Source organism: Sarcophilus harrisii, chromosome 5, assembly GCF_902635505.1.
Source record: "Sarcophilus harrisii chromosome 5, mSarHar1.11, whole genome shotgun sequence".
Classification (NCBI taxonomy): Eukaryota; Metazoa; Chordata; class Mammalia; order Dasyuromorphia; family Dasyuridae; genus Sarcophilus; species Sarcophilus harrisii.
The window spans coordinates 222958889-222975082 of NC_045430.1; the positions used below are offsets into that span (position 1 = coordinate 222958889).

General features: G+C 35.1%; 1 protein-coding gene across 4 annotated transcripts in view; it reads left to right on the top strand.

The window, feature by feature from the left end:
- The window catches only part of EPC1 (enhancer of polycomb homolog 1), a 64138-nt gene that overhangs the window by 21961 nt on the left and 25983 nt on the right, over positions 1-16194 (top strand). For 3 of the 4 annotated variants that reach the window (XM_031939735.1, XM_031939736.1, XM_031939737.1), the window contains exon 2: positions 12352-12511. In XM_031939735.1, the coding sequence (XP_031795595.1) occupies positions 12352-12511 (160 nt within the window). Of the gene's footprint in view, positions 1-7214; positions 8022-12351; positions 12512-16194 lie in introns of those variants that run through there. The other variant, XM_031939738.1, reaches the window with a different exon arrangement.

Genomic DNA, 16194 nt, shown 5'->3' on the forward strand with positions numbered 1-16194 from the left:
GTGTTATTAGGCCCCAAAAGTTGCACTGCTGAAATGAAAGTAAAGCAAAAATAACTTTAATCGAGGACAGGGAGAAGCACAATTCAATTTTTTCTTATATCTCAACTTACAGCTATCAAGATACCGAGGGTTAATTTATGACATCTACCAGTATTCAAATTTTAAAGCCCATTCATTATATAGAGGGCAGATTAAGTGGTCAAAGATGATGAAAGTACTCCATTTGCCAAGAGTATTATCTACATCCCTTAGTAACTCTGGGGAATCAACTCTTTTTCCTATATCACACCTTTCTAGTAACCTGTGGGTCCAGAAGTGTGATTTCATCTGTGGTTTGATGCTATAAAAGGAACTTTTGTTTGTAGGAGAATGGGAGCAGTATGTTTAGACTAGTCTCAAATCTTCCTCCTTCCTCTGTTTGCCCATCTGCAGAATGAGAGAATTAGGTTAAGTATTTAAGATCTTTTTTTGCTTTAACACTTTGTTGAGGGGCTGTAGATAAATAAGAAATGGCTCATTTCCTCTAGGAATTTATAATCCTTTAGAGGAGATAAGATACCTGAGAAATTTTGTTGGCTGACACATAATAGATGCTTAATAAATATTTGTCAGCTGACAAAATTATTTCTAAGGGCATAAAGTGAAGTACTAGCAGCCTCTTTTAGGAACTGAGAAGAGGGGAAAGGTCAAAGTTACATGATGAAAAATAGGAGTAATTTGGTCATCTGAAACTTGTGGGCCCCCTTTTCAGTATAATGGTTTTAAACATAGTTTAAACTTAAGTACTAATATGGTAGCTCCATTCTATGCTACCTTTTTTTATTTTTCTTTTTTTTTTGATAAAGTAAAAAAAATCTGAAGAAGCTAAATGCATTTTAATTCCTTGTTCTTGCAGTTGTATGCATACCTTTAATTTGTAAAAATAAAACTAGTGCCTCTTTAAATTCTTGACATGGTTGTTTACAACCAGTGTTTTAATATAGAGACTTTTGGAACATCCTGTATACATTTTTTTGTTACAGGGAATTGAGAAAAAAAAAATATATATTTTTTGCATTTTGGTCAGCTTTATTAATGGCTTTGCTCTGTAAAGTACTCTGTAAGAGAAAACTCTAAACATATCTTTTAGCATGAGAAAATTATTTCTGTATTATATCTAAAATTCTGAAATTGTACCAGATGTAACATTTGGGCTTTGTAAAACCTTCCACCACCCTCTCTTCTCTACGTATGCATATTCGTATCCACACACATCCCTAGACTTAATTGAAAAGGTTATGATTTTTAAATTGCGTAGGAAAAAGCAATTTTGACAACTTAACTTTGCTAAAAACTTATTTCTCTAGGATTTTGTTTTTGTTTTTGGTGGGGTGGGTTGGTTGGTTGTTTTTGCAGAAGTGCTGTTGTCTGATTCTTTTTCCACAGAACAGTGATTAATCCTCTGGGTAACACAGTGGAGTAAGCATTGCCTGGATTTGTTATATAAAGTGATGATGATTATTGTTCTTAATTACTTCAGAAGTACTGCACTGCTGCTCTTTTGACTTTGACAATCAACTAACTGGAGTTATGCTGAGGAAGATTCTTTTATTAAGATTGATAGAAGGAAGGTATTCAAGGAAAAGATGTTATAGGAAAATGGAAGCTATTTTTTTGGGCTTAAGCTTATTCTTGTATTGATTTTTTATAAATTATACACAATAAAATTAATGCTATGCAGTAATATCTCTGTTAATGAAGAGAATGTATTCCAGCCACATTGTTACCAGAAACTTACTAGATTGTTCAGGATATCTGTAAGACATCAGATTGGGAGGTGGGAGAAATAAGTGAAAGGTACTAAAATATCATTTAATGCCAAATAAAATAATTTCAAATACTTTAGGTTATATTGAACTGTTGGTGTTTTTTTTGGGTTTTTTTTTTTTTAATGTTTAACATTTATCCTGACAAATATTCATCTAGGAAGGTAAAAATGATACAACTGTATTATAGCTAGCATAGTATCTTCACAGTATGTTCTTCATAAGTAATCAACTTGTTTTTGTAGTACTAGACTACAACTTTTGCTATAGTCTAACTCCTGTTTACAAGCAGAAGTTTTAGCTTTACTGAAAGCACATGAATTGACTAAGATAGTAAATTAAGCCACCTGCAGAAGGAATTGCTCTTCTGGTGACTTAAATATGAAGAAATCTTCACAGATCAGGCAGCATCTCTCCTGCTGTAAGTGAAAGTAAATGTTCTTCAGATGGACAACCAGGATTCAGTTAGATGTGGAGATGACCAGAGAAGAAAGAGGTTCACCTAGTCTCAGATTTCCTTAATGGTTTTACCACCACTTCAGTCTCAGGAAGATCCTATCCTAAAGGGCCTCGTTTTCAGAAGATTTGCCAGTTGAAATATTTGTATAGTTATGTTAGAAAATAATTTATAATAATTATTTAAAAATCACTTATAAACAACATTATATTATATTATTTTATATTTATATAAATTCATATGGAGGGAAAATTTTTCTATGACTTTTATTGATCATGTATTTTAGGGCTTTTGTTCATCAAAGAGGGCGGATTATCGATTTATTCCCATCAAGCTGTACATTTATTTATATTAACCATGTCAATTCAGGTATGAAGTTCAATAAATATTCATGGAATGAATGAAACTTGTGCCATATTTTTGTTTTTTCTAAGTTAAACTTTAAGTTTCTTTTTCAGCTTTCCTTCTTGGGTGACTCGTTGATTGTAGTTAATTTATGATACCCAATAGAGCAATGTTTGCAGCAAACTCTTTGAAGAGGTGCTATTGCTATTTCCTCACCATTTTGTCCTTTAACTTTTATGAGTGGTCATAATGGTCAAAATCCTGTGCAAAACTTCACACTAATTAGAAATACCTCATCTCCTGTGACATAGCTTTTAATTTCCCAGTCTCTGACTCTGATTCATGAGATCTTTTGTTCTTTTTCTCATTCTTTATCTGTGGTATCCATTACCCAAGACTCTCTTGTTGGTGATCTGCTCTTCCTGTCTTCCATTGCTTTCAGCTATCATCTCTACTTTAGTAGAGATCTATAAGGCTAACCTTTAGATCAAATTCCTTATTTCCAGGTGCTCACTTCAAAGTGTTTCAGAGTTTAATGCTTCAGATGAAAGCATATTTGTTAAATACCTGCCATTGTATTGTTCTAATAGCTGAGAATACAAAGGACAAAAAAATAAACAGTTCTTGCTCACAAGTAGCTTTATAGTCTACTGAGGGATATAACATTTAGGCAACTTAGTGTTATGAGAAGAATCTTGGCCCTGGGATCAAAACTCAGCTTTGCAGCTTACTATTTTTGTGACCTTGGGCAAGTTGCTTAAACTCTCAGTCTAAGTTTCCTCATCTGTACAAGGAGAAGATTGAACTATAGGGTTTCTGAAATCCCTTTAAACTCTGGAATGGTGATCCATTATAAACAGAAGTATATAAAAGATATACAGGTGAGCTAATAATTCCTGTCTTACCCCTCAAAAGATATTTATTGGCTCTACCTTTTTTGGATTTCTTTTTTATGAGAAGCTTCATTATTACCTTATGACTATGCTTTCTCATATCATTTGCAGATTTAATTTTTTAAAACAAGAGTTCCCTTATTTAACTCCAGTTAAGTCCAAATTCCTCAGGTTGGTATTTTATTTTGTCTACTGGTTTCCAGCTTGTCTGTCAGCCTCACCCTCACCTAACATAAAACCTCTTTTAAGTTATTTAGACCTAGTTCCTTGGTGTCTTCATGTATATCTTGCTCAACCCTTTTTCTATGGCTTGTCTGGGCTATACTTTGATTTATTAAAATGAACAGATATAAAGCATTTATAAGATAAATCCTTTCCTATCAATCCAAATCTGATATTTTCCTAAAAGAGCATCAAAACATAAATAACAAAAGAAAAAATGTTTCATGCCAAGAAGTGTTTTAGTGCTAGGGACACAAAGACAGATGAAACAGTCTCAAGTCCCCGGGAAAGCCCAGATTAAGAAATTCTCCATTTAAGAAGCCTTCCCTGATTAGATGAGCCCATAGTAGTCTTCATTGTTTCTGAAGTCCCACAGCATTTGAGAATTGCCACTAGACAAGCTGTTGATTTATATTCAGTCTTTCTATTCTAATCTTTGCAACTAGATCATTGGTTCACAAATTTAGGACTGGGAGATGCCTTAGTTTAATCCGCATATATAGTTTAACCTTGATTTTATAAATGGGGGGAAAAAAAACTTGAGAGATTAAGAGACTGTCCCAAAGTCACATAGCTTTATTGTTGATTGTATCCTACTCTTTGTGACTCCATTTGGGTTTTTTTTGGCATAGATAACTAACAAAACCAGAGTAACAAGCTCATTGAAAACAATATGTTTACCAGATTTTTTTTTTTCTATTTACTTCATAGGGTCTTGAACACACACACACACACACAACAAAGGTCCTTAATGTTTGATATTAAGCAGTTCAAAAGACCCAGATTTCTGATATGTGGAAGAGGAAGCTTAGTGAATTGGCTGTTTTACTGAGTTTAAAGGTCCATGTAACACATGGTCCATGTAACAGGCCTAAAAATAACTTGATCATAAAATAAATTGAATTCAATTAACGCATAATTGTTAAATCAATGATAGTATAGATCTTAGAGGTTTAGAATGTTTAAGCCATAATTATAATAAAGGAAGACTTTAATTCAGGGATTGACAACCTCTTCAGAGATGGTGTCAAGTCTTGTGTATATAAACCCTCCCATAACTCATACCATTACCCACCACCTCAAGAAACTGCTAGTGTAAGTTGACCTAAATATTTTCAGGAACAGTTAAGATCCCAGGCCACAAAGCACATAGATTGATGAGAAAAGAGTAAATAATAAAAGCTTTTTTTCCTCAGAAATATTAACCTATTTATCATCTTCCCTACACCTCTTGACTACTGTACCAAAGACTAGGCATCTTCTGTAAACCCTATTACCTGTCATTTTTGTCATGATGGCCTCAATTTTTTTTTTTATTTTAAAGGCTTTCTCTTCTGAGTATCTCTTTTCAAAATGCATGTTCTCTTGAAAATGCTTTTGTCACTTGGGAGTTAGGGACTTTTAAAGTCTTTTAAAATTAAAAAAAAGATATTGAACATAACAAAAACATCAATCAAACAAGCACTTTATAAACACAACAGAAGAGGAATTTTTCAAGTATTTAATAAATTTAACATGTTAATTTAACTTGCTCCTTCTTGCTTTCCTTCTACAAAATCTGTTTGTGATCTTTTCTTTTATCTTTTTGGCAACTCCATTCTCTGCCTGTCCCCACCTTGCTATTCCCTGTTCTCTCCCCTCTCCCCCACTCTTTCCTTCTTAGTTGAGAAAATAAAGGGAAAAAAAAATTCCTACATTGGCTGTTGCTAGAAAAATTTATGGCCATCATTCTCCATTCTCAGGATCTGGGTAGCATATTTAATCATAAGTCCTCTGGAATTAATGTTGAAAGATAGGTTTTCTACTCAGCTATCCAAATCTGTTCCTTTTCCTAATCATCCTAATCCTAATGACTTTGCTCTGTGATAGTTAGGTGCCTGTAGTTCAGTCCAGAGTGAACATGACTCAAACTATATTCTGCACATTTTACATTTAAGAAGATTCCAGTTTACCACTGTCATTAGGACTTTGGGACTGATTTTTTTTCCCCCCCACAGTATTTAATATTAGCCCTTGTTAGTCTCTAATAAGCACTATCATAATTCCTGTCATTTGGAGACATCATCTTGAAAACTCCTTTTCCAGTCTGCTTTCATACTCTCATCTATATCTACCTCAGCTATGTTTCTTCCTTTAATTTCTCCTTCTACTGAGCTCCCCCCAAAAACAGGGGGAGATAAGAGTCCTTCCTTTTCCCCATCTGTTGTTAACACATTTCCTTTTTATGCCTGTTAGTCATGACATTAATTGAAACCTGATCTTTACTACATCTCTTGCCCTCATCTCCAATACTGTCCACTACTTCTCATGATAGGCACAAAGGCCCTAGAGTGGCACTAACTGTGTTTCTAGCTCAACCCGCCCAGCTACCCCACCAGCTGCTACCCATAGAACCAGCAAGTCAGCCTGTCAGAAGGGCAGGAATTAGCATGTGTCATATACATCAGACACCAGGACCATGAATTGGGGACCAGCCATACTTCCAGCCTTACCCAATGTTTCAGTCAACCCCCAGGGAAGCAACTCCTGTGAAGATACAGCCTGGCAGCTGTTCCTGCCCATACTGTTCCTGCCCATACTGTGGCCCATAGCTGATGATGATCTAGAAAAGACAAGTTCTTGCCACCAAAAGCAATACCAGAAATTGGTTCATCTTTTCGGTGGTAATGAAGAAGCAGAAAAATCTGCCTTTCCACTGCAACCTATGGATCATGAGATTTACAACTGACATCTTCTGTAAATGCTATTTCCCCATTAGGCCATGAACTCCTTGAAAGGAGGAATGGTCTTTTCTATTGGTATCTTTAGCCCCTTTGCACAGGACATTTCATTTACTAAGTGCTTAATAACTGCTTTGTTCATTCATGCATGCACTACTCATAAGGCTCTAGAAAGGGTATTCATGTTTAGCCCATGAATAATTTTTGCTCAACTACCAGCCGTACTTTGAAATTTGTGCCACCTCTCTACATCTTATTTTGATCATCTACCAACCCTTAGGACAGTCTCCTATCTTACTCAATGTCTTCAGCACCTGTTGTATAGTCTTATTTCAATCCAAAACCCACATTGTTTTTGGAGACTTCAATATTTGTACAAAATCAGGGCTTAAACTTTTTCCACTTTTGACCCTTTTTTGCCTGAGAAATTTTATATGGTTTATATAAGTACATAAAATAAGTATATGAAAACATTTACTGATAAATCATAATTTCATAACTCCCACATGAGGTCATGACCCACAGTTTTAAATGGCCTGGCCTCTTCAAGTCTCATGACAGAGCTTTCTCTCTACTGCAGCCAACCTTAGAGAAGTCACCCTAGACCCTAGTATTGCTAGAAACTCCCACGACGCTGACCTCTTCCCCTCCAGCTTTCCTGAGCCTCTTTCTTATCTTTGTGGCTTCTGGTCGTGGTTCATCCTTCCTAATCAAAGTGACAACAATAGGGTGGTGGCTTGATTTGAAGGGAGTGGGGGGGGGGGGGGGGGCTGGATTTAAAGCAGACGGAGTCATCATCCTCATTCTCTCCAGAATCCCTGGAGTCATCAGAGGCAAGACTAAGGCAAGCCTGGCAATGGCCCCGGAGGCTCACTCAGGGGATACAGGCGAGGGAAGAGTAGCGGCCAAGCTGGCCCAGTTTGCTAGACCTTGGCTTAAAAAGGCCACAGGCTCCCCTGGCATCCAGGGCTCACTGCCAAGCGACTGTCCCGGACTCCACTACTGCAAGAGGGAGCGAGGCTGATGACTGCACAGCTGTGACTTGCCGAAATCCAGTATTCATGCCTGCTTGGTGTCATTTGGGTTGGTCACAACTTCCATATTCTTCCAGCTTATCCTTGTTTTGATTATACTTTTGTAGTTGTATAGCCATAACAATAATACTTTCTTCTCTAGTTTTAAGTTTCTTACTCCTCTGTTATTTATCCAGCCCTAATAATTCTCAGTCTGGATCACTTCCACCATCTATCTTTGACCAAGCACTACTAGAGTAATTCATGAAAACATGCTACCTGAGTCTCTAGAGATTCATGCTGTCTCTCTTATCTGGCTTCACCTGGGCCCTGATGGCTACACTCCATATTAAAATTTTATTTGTGATAGATTCCCAACATACCAAGTTTTAAGAAGGATATTGACAGGCTGGAGTGCATAGAAGATCATGAAGGAACTGTGAACTCATGCCATAGGAAATCAGCAGTAGGACATGGAGATGGTTAGCCTTGAGAAGAGATGACCCAACGTGTGATTTCTGTACCCAGATACTTGAAGAGTTATCAAGCAGAAGAGGAACAGACTGGTAAATTGATACACGTTGTCCCCAAAGGAAAGAAGAAATATTAAGAGTAAGAGGAAATTAAATTAGAACAGTTTCAGGTTTAATGAAAAAAAAAAAAAAAGCTTTCTCACAATTGGCACCAATTGTGGAAGACCAACACTGTCTTCCACAAAGTGGAATGGTGGAATGAATGTACTGTTGTGTGGGACATAATGTGCCTTGGAGATCTTCAAGCAAAGGCTGTGTTAGATGATCATTTGTTAGGGATATTGTAAAGGATTTTTCAGGAACGTGTTATGGCTTCACCTGGGTATAGCTCTTCTGAAGTTTTCTCCCTCACTGAGATTCTTGGAGCCCTACAACAGGTGATCCAGACCATTTTTTCCTTAAACCCCAAATTTTATCCTCACTTAACTTTCTTGACTTGTATTTGTTAACAATGTTGTCATCTGTCTTGAGCTGTCTGACTTCTCAATAATTCGAAATCTACCTATGCTCTCTTCCTTCATTCAGCCTCAGATTTAAATTTAGCTACTTCTGTTGATAGCAATACTATTGTATAGTCATCTAGGCCCCAAACTTCATTATCTTTCTTCATTCTTTCTCATTTCTCACCTAAAATCAATTGCCAAGACATGGCTAATTAATTTAACTTTAAGCCTTTGGTGTTGAACTTGGATAGAAACAGGGCCATTAAATTGTAGATTGACTTAGAAAACCACATATTAACATTGTTTTGTAGTATTTTTTGTTTATTTTGTTACACATTTCCCAATTCTGTTTTCATAGTAGGGGTGGGCCTTTCACCTATCTCCTGCTCCTTATTCACAACAGCTACCATTTTTGTTGAGGCACACTTCACTTCTCATCAGTGCTTCCTTACAGTCTTACTACTTCAGTCTCTCCTTTACACCTTTAGCTGCCTAAATAATACTTTGTGATGCTCAGATTTAAAAAGAGTGTTAATCTTTCTTGATTCTAAGGATTCCTAGGTTTTCTCATCTGAACTGCTGCCATATCCCTAAGACCTTCAGGCTTTTCCATCTAGCCTGTGGCAGAACTCTGTGTGTTTTGTCTTTTCCTATTGAAGTGTAGATTTTTTGAGATCGATCGATTGTCATTTTTTTCTCTGTGTCCCATTTAATATAGTATTTGATACAAAGTAATTGTTTTAATGAATGTATTTTCATTCATTTGTCCTTAATTGCCTTCCTTGTTGCCTACAAAATACTCCTTAGCCTGGTATTTAAAAGATCCACTGACTCCTTCTTAAATCTTTCAAGCCTTGTTTCACTCTAACTTCCCCTTTATGGACTTTTATATTCCATACAAAACAAATATTAGCTGTTTCCTGATTGCTTTTACTAAATTTCCTTATGTCTGCATTTTTACTCCTTTTAGTATCCGTTCTTTAATATCTAGTTCATGTACTATTTACTCTGAAGCCTTTCTTGAGTCTTTATTCCTGCCCCTCTCCTCCTGCCACTTGAAAGATATCTCCCCTTTTTCAAGTTTTTTTAGAGAATATTGGATTTCATCTACACCTTTAATAATATTCTACCTACATTGTACTCTTAATATGTACATATATATATATTCTTATATTAAATTATGAACCTTTAAAGAATAGGGACTATGCATACTCTTTTCTATCTTGGGCTGCACAGGGCTTAACACATGCATGATACATAAGGTTTGTTGAATTGAGAAGAAATGAGTGTCATATAGGTACATACAAAGGAAAAAATTGCATTTAAGGCAGTGATGAAATAAATAAAAACTAGATCGAAGGAAATTAAATGATGACTAGATGGAGAGGGTAGCAGAGGGTAGCTAAGGCATAAGGGTTTGGAAGAAAAGGAAATGTTTAGATGGAAGGGAAGAAATAGTAAAAATAAATGATAATAACTAGCATTGATGTAGCTAGAGTCTGAGGCTAGTTTTGAACTCAAGTCCTCCTGATTTGCCTCTGTACATAATGCCATCTGTTGTGTGATTTAAAGAGGAAGAGTGATCAATAGAAGGCTGGGCGGGGGAGGGGGGGCGGGGAGAAGGGGGAACATGAAGACAATAAGAAAAAATTGGTATCAAAGGGAGAGGGAGAGTGGAAAGGAAAGAAAAAAAGGCTATGTATAAAATATAGCAATAGAGTTTATTAGTGCATGGGATCTTTCAAAGTTAGACTTCTACAAGAAGTACAGCCTTTTCCTGTGCCTTTTATAATCCCTGCTAATATAACCCTGCTTGAAGAAATATTAATGTCCTATTTAGGCTGTATTTTATATAATTATGATTAATGTTAAAGTCCTTTTTTATTTTCAGCCTGGTAAATTGTGATTTATTTGAATTTCTTAGCTGGAATGTTAGGAAGTCATTTAAATTGTTTTATCTTTGTAATAAAGAAATTCCCTTTGTTGTTAACTTGCTATTAGAGATATGAATATACATTCCTTGATAAGGATACACTCCCTTTACCAGTGCAGGGAGGCACCTTCTCTACAATTTATAATCTTAGATAGTTGCCTAGAGTGAAGATGTGAAAACATAGGGCTCCCAAGAGGCCAAACCCCAGAGTAAACTATAACTGGGAAGTCTTTAATAAAATAAAAATACGTAGATAGTATTATGTTGTATCAATGTGAGCCTTATGTATTGTTTAGTGGGATTCTGTTTCCACTTTATTTTGACACCATTTACCAGGATTTCACAGCCAGTATTTAGCAGAGATGGAATTTTAGGTCAGTGGCACAGTTTATAGATACTCTATCTATCTACTGCCAGGCCTGGAGTCAGGAATGTCTTGGTTTCAGACACTTACTAGCTATGTGATCCTGAGCAAATTACTTGACCCTGGGCAAATTACTTAATCCTGTTTGTCTCAGTTTCCTCACCTGTAAAATGAGCCAGAGAAGGAAATGACAAACCACTCCAGGATCTCTGCCAAGAAAACCCAAAATGGGATCATGAAGAGTCAGACATAACTGAAAATGACTGAACAATTTGACTCTCTGTGCTAGCTCTTTCTCCAGAAGCCACAACATCCAACTGCATAAATGTTGCATATTATTAATTCTAATCATTGTAACCACATATTTTATGTAGTAATTAAGTTAAAATATTTTTAATTGCTAATTTAACAAAAGTTAGCTTCTTTAATTTTGAGATATATTTGCTGAAAATTAATCTTTATTTAAAATTGGATTCACACAAAATATTAATTATTATAGCAAATGAATGCTTATAGACAACTCCATCTTCCTCTTAATTAGAATTAAATTAAATAATTTGCAGTTAATATCTTATTAGTATGCCTAGTTTTTCCAAACTTCAATGATGATTTAGGTGGTTGTATGATCTTTCTTAGAATGAGTTAGATAGATTTTGAATGAAGCACACGGATGATCCAGCTACATGGTTGGAATCTGTACCTAATGAATAAATTTTCTCTCTTCCTATTTTTAAAAATAAAAATAGCTTTTTATTTCTCATATAGTTTTTAACATTCATCCTTGCAGAACCTTGTGTTCCAAAAAATTTTCCCTCCATTACTCTCATCCCCTCCCTAGACACAAATAATCCAATATAAGTTAAACAAGAGCAGTTCTTCTAAAGATATTTCCACATTTATTATGCTGTGCAAGAAAAATCAGATCAAAGGTGGGGGAAGGGAGGATGAAAATTCTCTTCCTATTCTTGAAGAATAGTCTTGTATTTATTTTGGTTTTGGAATTAAGTCTGGCTCACAGTTCAAAACAGAAGTCCCTCCTTATATAAAAACTGATACATGCATAACTGCTTCTCATCCGCTCTTATGCTGGTCTTATTTGCTGCTTTTTACCTCTTTATTGATAGAATGCAGTACTTATTTTCCCTCTACTTAGAATTCTTAGCTTTTTTCATTGCTCTCTAAGTGTCCACCTCCTTTCCTGTTCAGCTTTTTTTAAACATTATGTAGCATAAGGAAAGTAGTCTGATTCTTAAAGACTTCTCTGTTAAAGTAGGATGAAGAAGAAAGATAAGTAAAAATCCAGTGCCAAGTAATGTTAGCAACAGGAATCTACATAGGTAAAGAGAGTGTGGGCATCAAACCTTGACAAATTTTAGGTTTTTTTTCAAGTTTCATAAGTAAGTCATCTTCCCTGCATACTAATCCATGTAAATTGCAAAATGGATAATCCCAGTAGCTATTCAAAAGTTGACTGTTAGGTTTTAAGTCATTTTTCTGTGCTATAATATTTTGCTCTGACTGTAGCATTTTAACGCTATTTAAAACAACAAGCAGAATATCAGACTTCTGGTATGACCTGTTTAAATATAATTTGCTTTTCTGTTTTTTCACCTTTGTTTTTAGGAACATCATCTCCAGCGGGCTATTTCAGCACAGCAGGTATATGGCGAGAAGAGGGATAATATGGTTATTCCCGTCCCAGAGGCAGAGAGTAATATTGCTTACTATGAATCTATATATCCTGGGGAATTTAAGATGCCAAAGCAGCTAATTCACATACAGCGTAAGTTATTATTCTGTTATAATTTTTAAAAATTTTCTGCAAAACATTTTCATTTGTTGCTATTTTGTTTTTAATGCTTTGTTCATTTCTGATAGTGAACTAATAATTGAGGGGGAAATTTTGATTCTCATATTATTGGGGATTTTTTCCCTATGTAAAAGTGTTTTTGTTGATGATTATTTCTACAATTATGTTTAAAATATTTGAGTACCAAAATTAACACACAATTAGTTTTGAGTTTTCTAAAGCCATTTTCTCATATTGAAAAGGATACTTATTTAACAATGGTGACTTGCGTAGTTTTAATGAAAGAAATGTTAATTACAATGAATTTCTGGTTATAGTTAATAATCATGGGTTTAGGCTGCTTGGTAGTTAAAATCATAATCTGTTTTATGAATAATAAATCATGTTAATGGAATATAAAAAGCCATATTTTGTGATCTGAGTTTATACTAAAAAATCTTATGAAATCTAACCAAAAAAAAAAGATTTAGAGTAATAGTGATATTATACTTTTTTTTTTTTTAATAGTTCCTAGCATATGAAATAAATACTCTTTTAGGTATTTTCACATTTGATACTGAAAAACTTTCTGTGGTGATTTAAGTTGGAGTTATACTGTCTCTAGTTAGTCTGAACTTCAAAAACTTGGAAGCACCTAAATAACAATGTTGAAACAGTTTGGGGGCACCTTGCTTTTGGAAAGTTGTTTATATTAGGATGAAATGCTAATGAAACAGCTGAGGAATTCATATTATCTGGTAACTGTTCTAATTTTTTTTAAGTTGGAAAAATGTTTGCTACAAAAAAAAATTTCCTGTCATTTGTTACATTGGGTATTTATTTTATCGTAACACTTTAATATACTGTCAGATCTTTTTGTTCCACATTATGAAGAAAAACCTCAAGTAGATCAATCAAAAAAGTTCCCCTTTTCCCATTTTAGCTTGCTATAAGCTTTCAGATTGTTTCTTAGTTCTGGCTCCTCTTTCTACTCTCATATATAATCCCTTGCCTTTTCTTATATCTGTTAAGTTTCACAGAGCCATTTACTCCTTTTCATTTCAAGTTACACTACCCAAGCTTGAGTTATCTTAGTGTCTCATGTCTTACTACTATTGCAGTAGTCTTTTCAACCTTTAATCACTCTATACCCATGACCAGATAATTAAATGTTTCTATGGTACAGTTTTCAAACGAGTATATCCAACTTTTCAGTGGAAAAACAGTACAATGTAATGGGAAAAATAGTAGACTTAAGTGAGTAGAGAGAGAGCTGGATTTGAATTGTCTCTCAGACAGAAGCATTTGATTTTTTATTTTCCCAATAAGATAATAGTAGATTTTTTTTTCTACTGTATAAAGGTTTATAATAATATATATATATTATATATAATATTACTTGTTTTTACTACCTCACAGGACTGTTGGAAAGATCAAATGAGACAAGGTATATAAAACACTTTTTATGAAATCTTAAAAGGGATTAAGACTGAATCTTAGATTTCACTGATCAAGAGAATTCTATATTAGTCTATATCATCCCTTCTCTGAAACTTCGAGTCTTAGCTGCTTAGAACATAGATAGGGTGATCTTATAGTCCAGGATCTTAGTCATTATTGCAGATGCAATACTTGAACCCAGGTCTTCTGGCTATAAGGCCAGTGCTTTTATTCATTGTTCCACAAAACCTCTCTGTAAAACTTTAAACATTATATAAATATCACCTGGTCCTGATGTTATATGCAGTCTTCAGGTTAACATAATAAGACCATAAACATGTCCCTATTGAATCTACAATGATTTTCAGTTTTCTTAACAGAATAAAGTTCATACTTGTAGCTCAATATACCTCATATAGACCTTAGTCTTTAAGTATGGACCCAGCCTCTTTGCAGCCTTACCTCTCACTGCTTTACAATATCAACAATATATGCTCCACACAAATTGGGACTAGTAGCCATTTTCCAGATATCACAGTAACCTTCCTTTTTGCCCATGGTTGTTCATACTCCCTTTGCTTGGAATTTCCTCCCTAACAGTCTTTGCTTTTGTCTCCTATTCTTATTAAGGCCCACTTCTGATGTTTTCGCTCTGCTTGTACTTCTTGTATATCGCTTGTCAAATTATGCCTTACAGATCTTTGTGTACAGGTCTTGGAGATCTTACCTTCATTCGCAAGTGTCTCAGTTTCATTTTTATGAGCTCCAAAATTTCTTTTATTTGATCATAATCTTGTGTCATTCTGTCTTTTCCTCCTTTTTTCCTCTAACGTCTTTTTGTTGTTCAGTCATATCTAACTCTTCATGACCCCATTCAGGGTTTTCTTGAGAAAAATACTGGAAATGGTTTGCCATGTCCTTTGCCAGCTCATGTTACAGATGGGAAAATTAAGGCAAACAGGGTTAGGTGCTTGCCAGGATCACACAGTGTCTAAAGTCTGATTTGAACTCAGAAAGATGAGTCTTCCAAACTCCAGGCCCAGTACTTTAGCTACTGCATCCCCTAACTGCCCTTCATCTCTACTGTTACATCTAATCACCCCCTTCCTTTTATTCTTTCCTAAACCATTGTCCTTACATTAGCCACACTACTTTCCCTGTTTCCACCTTGTGGTGATATTTTCACCTTCATTAAGTTCAGTTTATCCTTTACTTGCTGGTTCTGTCACTAGTCATGTCTTTCCAAATTTCAGCTTTAGATTACTCCCACCTTGTTACTGCCTTCACCAACACTGATAATCTTAACAGATGTAGATTAAAAAGTATCAACTGGGCTCTCAAAAAAAGAGAATCCTTTTATGTCTTCCTAATCTCTTTGCATTCCACTCCCTACAGCTTTTTCTAAATCTCTGTGTGCTTTTTATTCTTCATTTAGGCTTCCTACACTACCCTTTGACTCTACCCATTCAGATAAGAACCTTATAACTCACTGGAAAAAAAGAAGCCATTGTTTGAGAATTTCTTTTCTTCTCCTTTTCTGGCCCCTTCAGATAACTCAGATAACCTCATTCTTTTCTTTATAGAACCTTATCTCATGAAAAGGTAAGGTGATCCTTTTTGTCTAGGCAAGCCCTTTTGTGCACACTCTTGATCTGTCTTCTCCAATAAATTGCTCCTGTTGGTATGCTACCAGGACTTCTCTTTTGCATTGCTAACCCTTTGTTGGTTTGTGTCCAGTTTGAACCTGATGGTTAAATCCAGAAAGGAATCTCTTCTGGCAGCCATAGTGCCTCTTTTTATCAAGAAGAAGTGAAGATTGTATTTAGGGAAAACATTCTTGTTGATTTTTTCCTCTGAGAAATGTATAGGGATGGTGCCCATGAAAGAAATATGCCAGTAAATGCTATTGAAGTTTTTTTTTTAATAATTATTACTCTAAATCATAAATAAAAATAAATAATTCAGTCTTTACTCCTGACTTTTTCCTCTCCCTTCCTTTTTTTCAATCTAGTCTGATTTCTGAGACCAACAAAATAATCTTGATTCAATACATCTGTTCTTTCACCTGTGCCCAGAGTTGGTCTTTAGTTCTGGCAATGACTTAAAATGGAAACCATGGGTTATTGGATTTGCAAAAAAAGTATCAGATCCAATAACAATTTTTAAAAAATTTAATGTATTTGAACCTACAAAGTTTTAGTAAGCTTAAATATGTTTATGAGACATTTTGCCTTAAA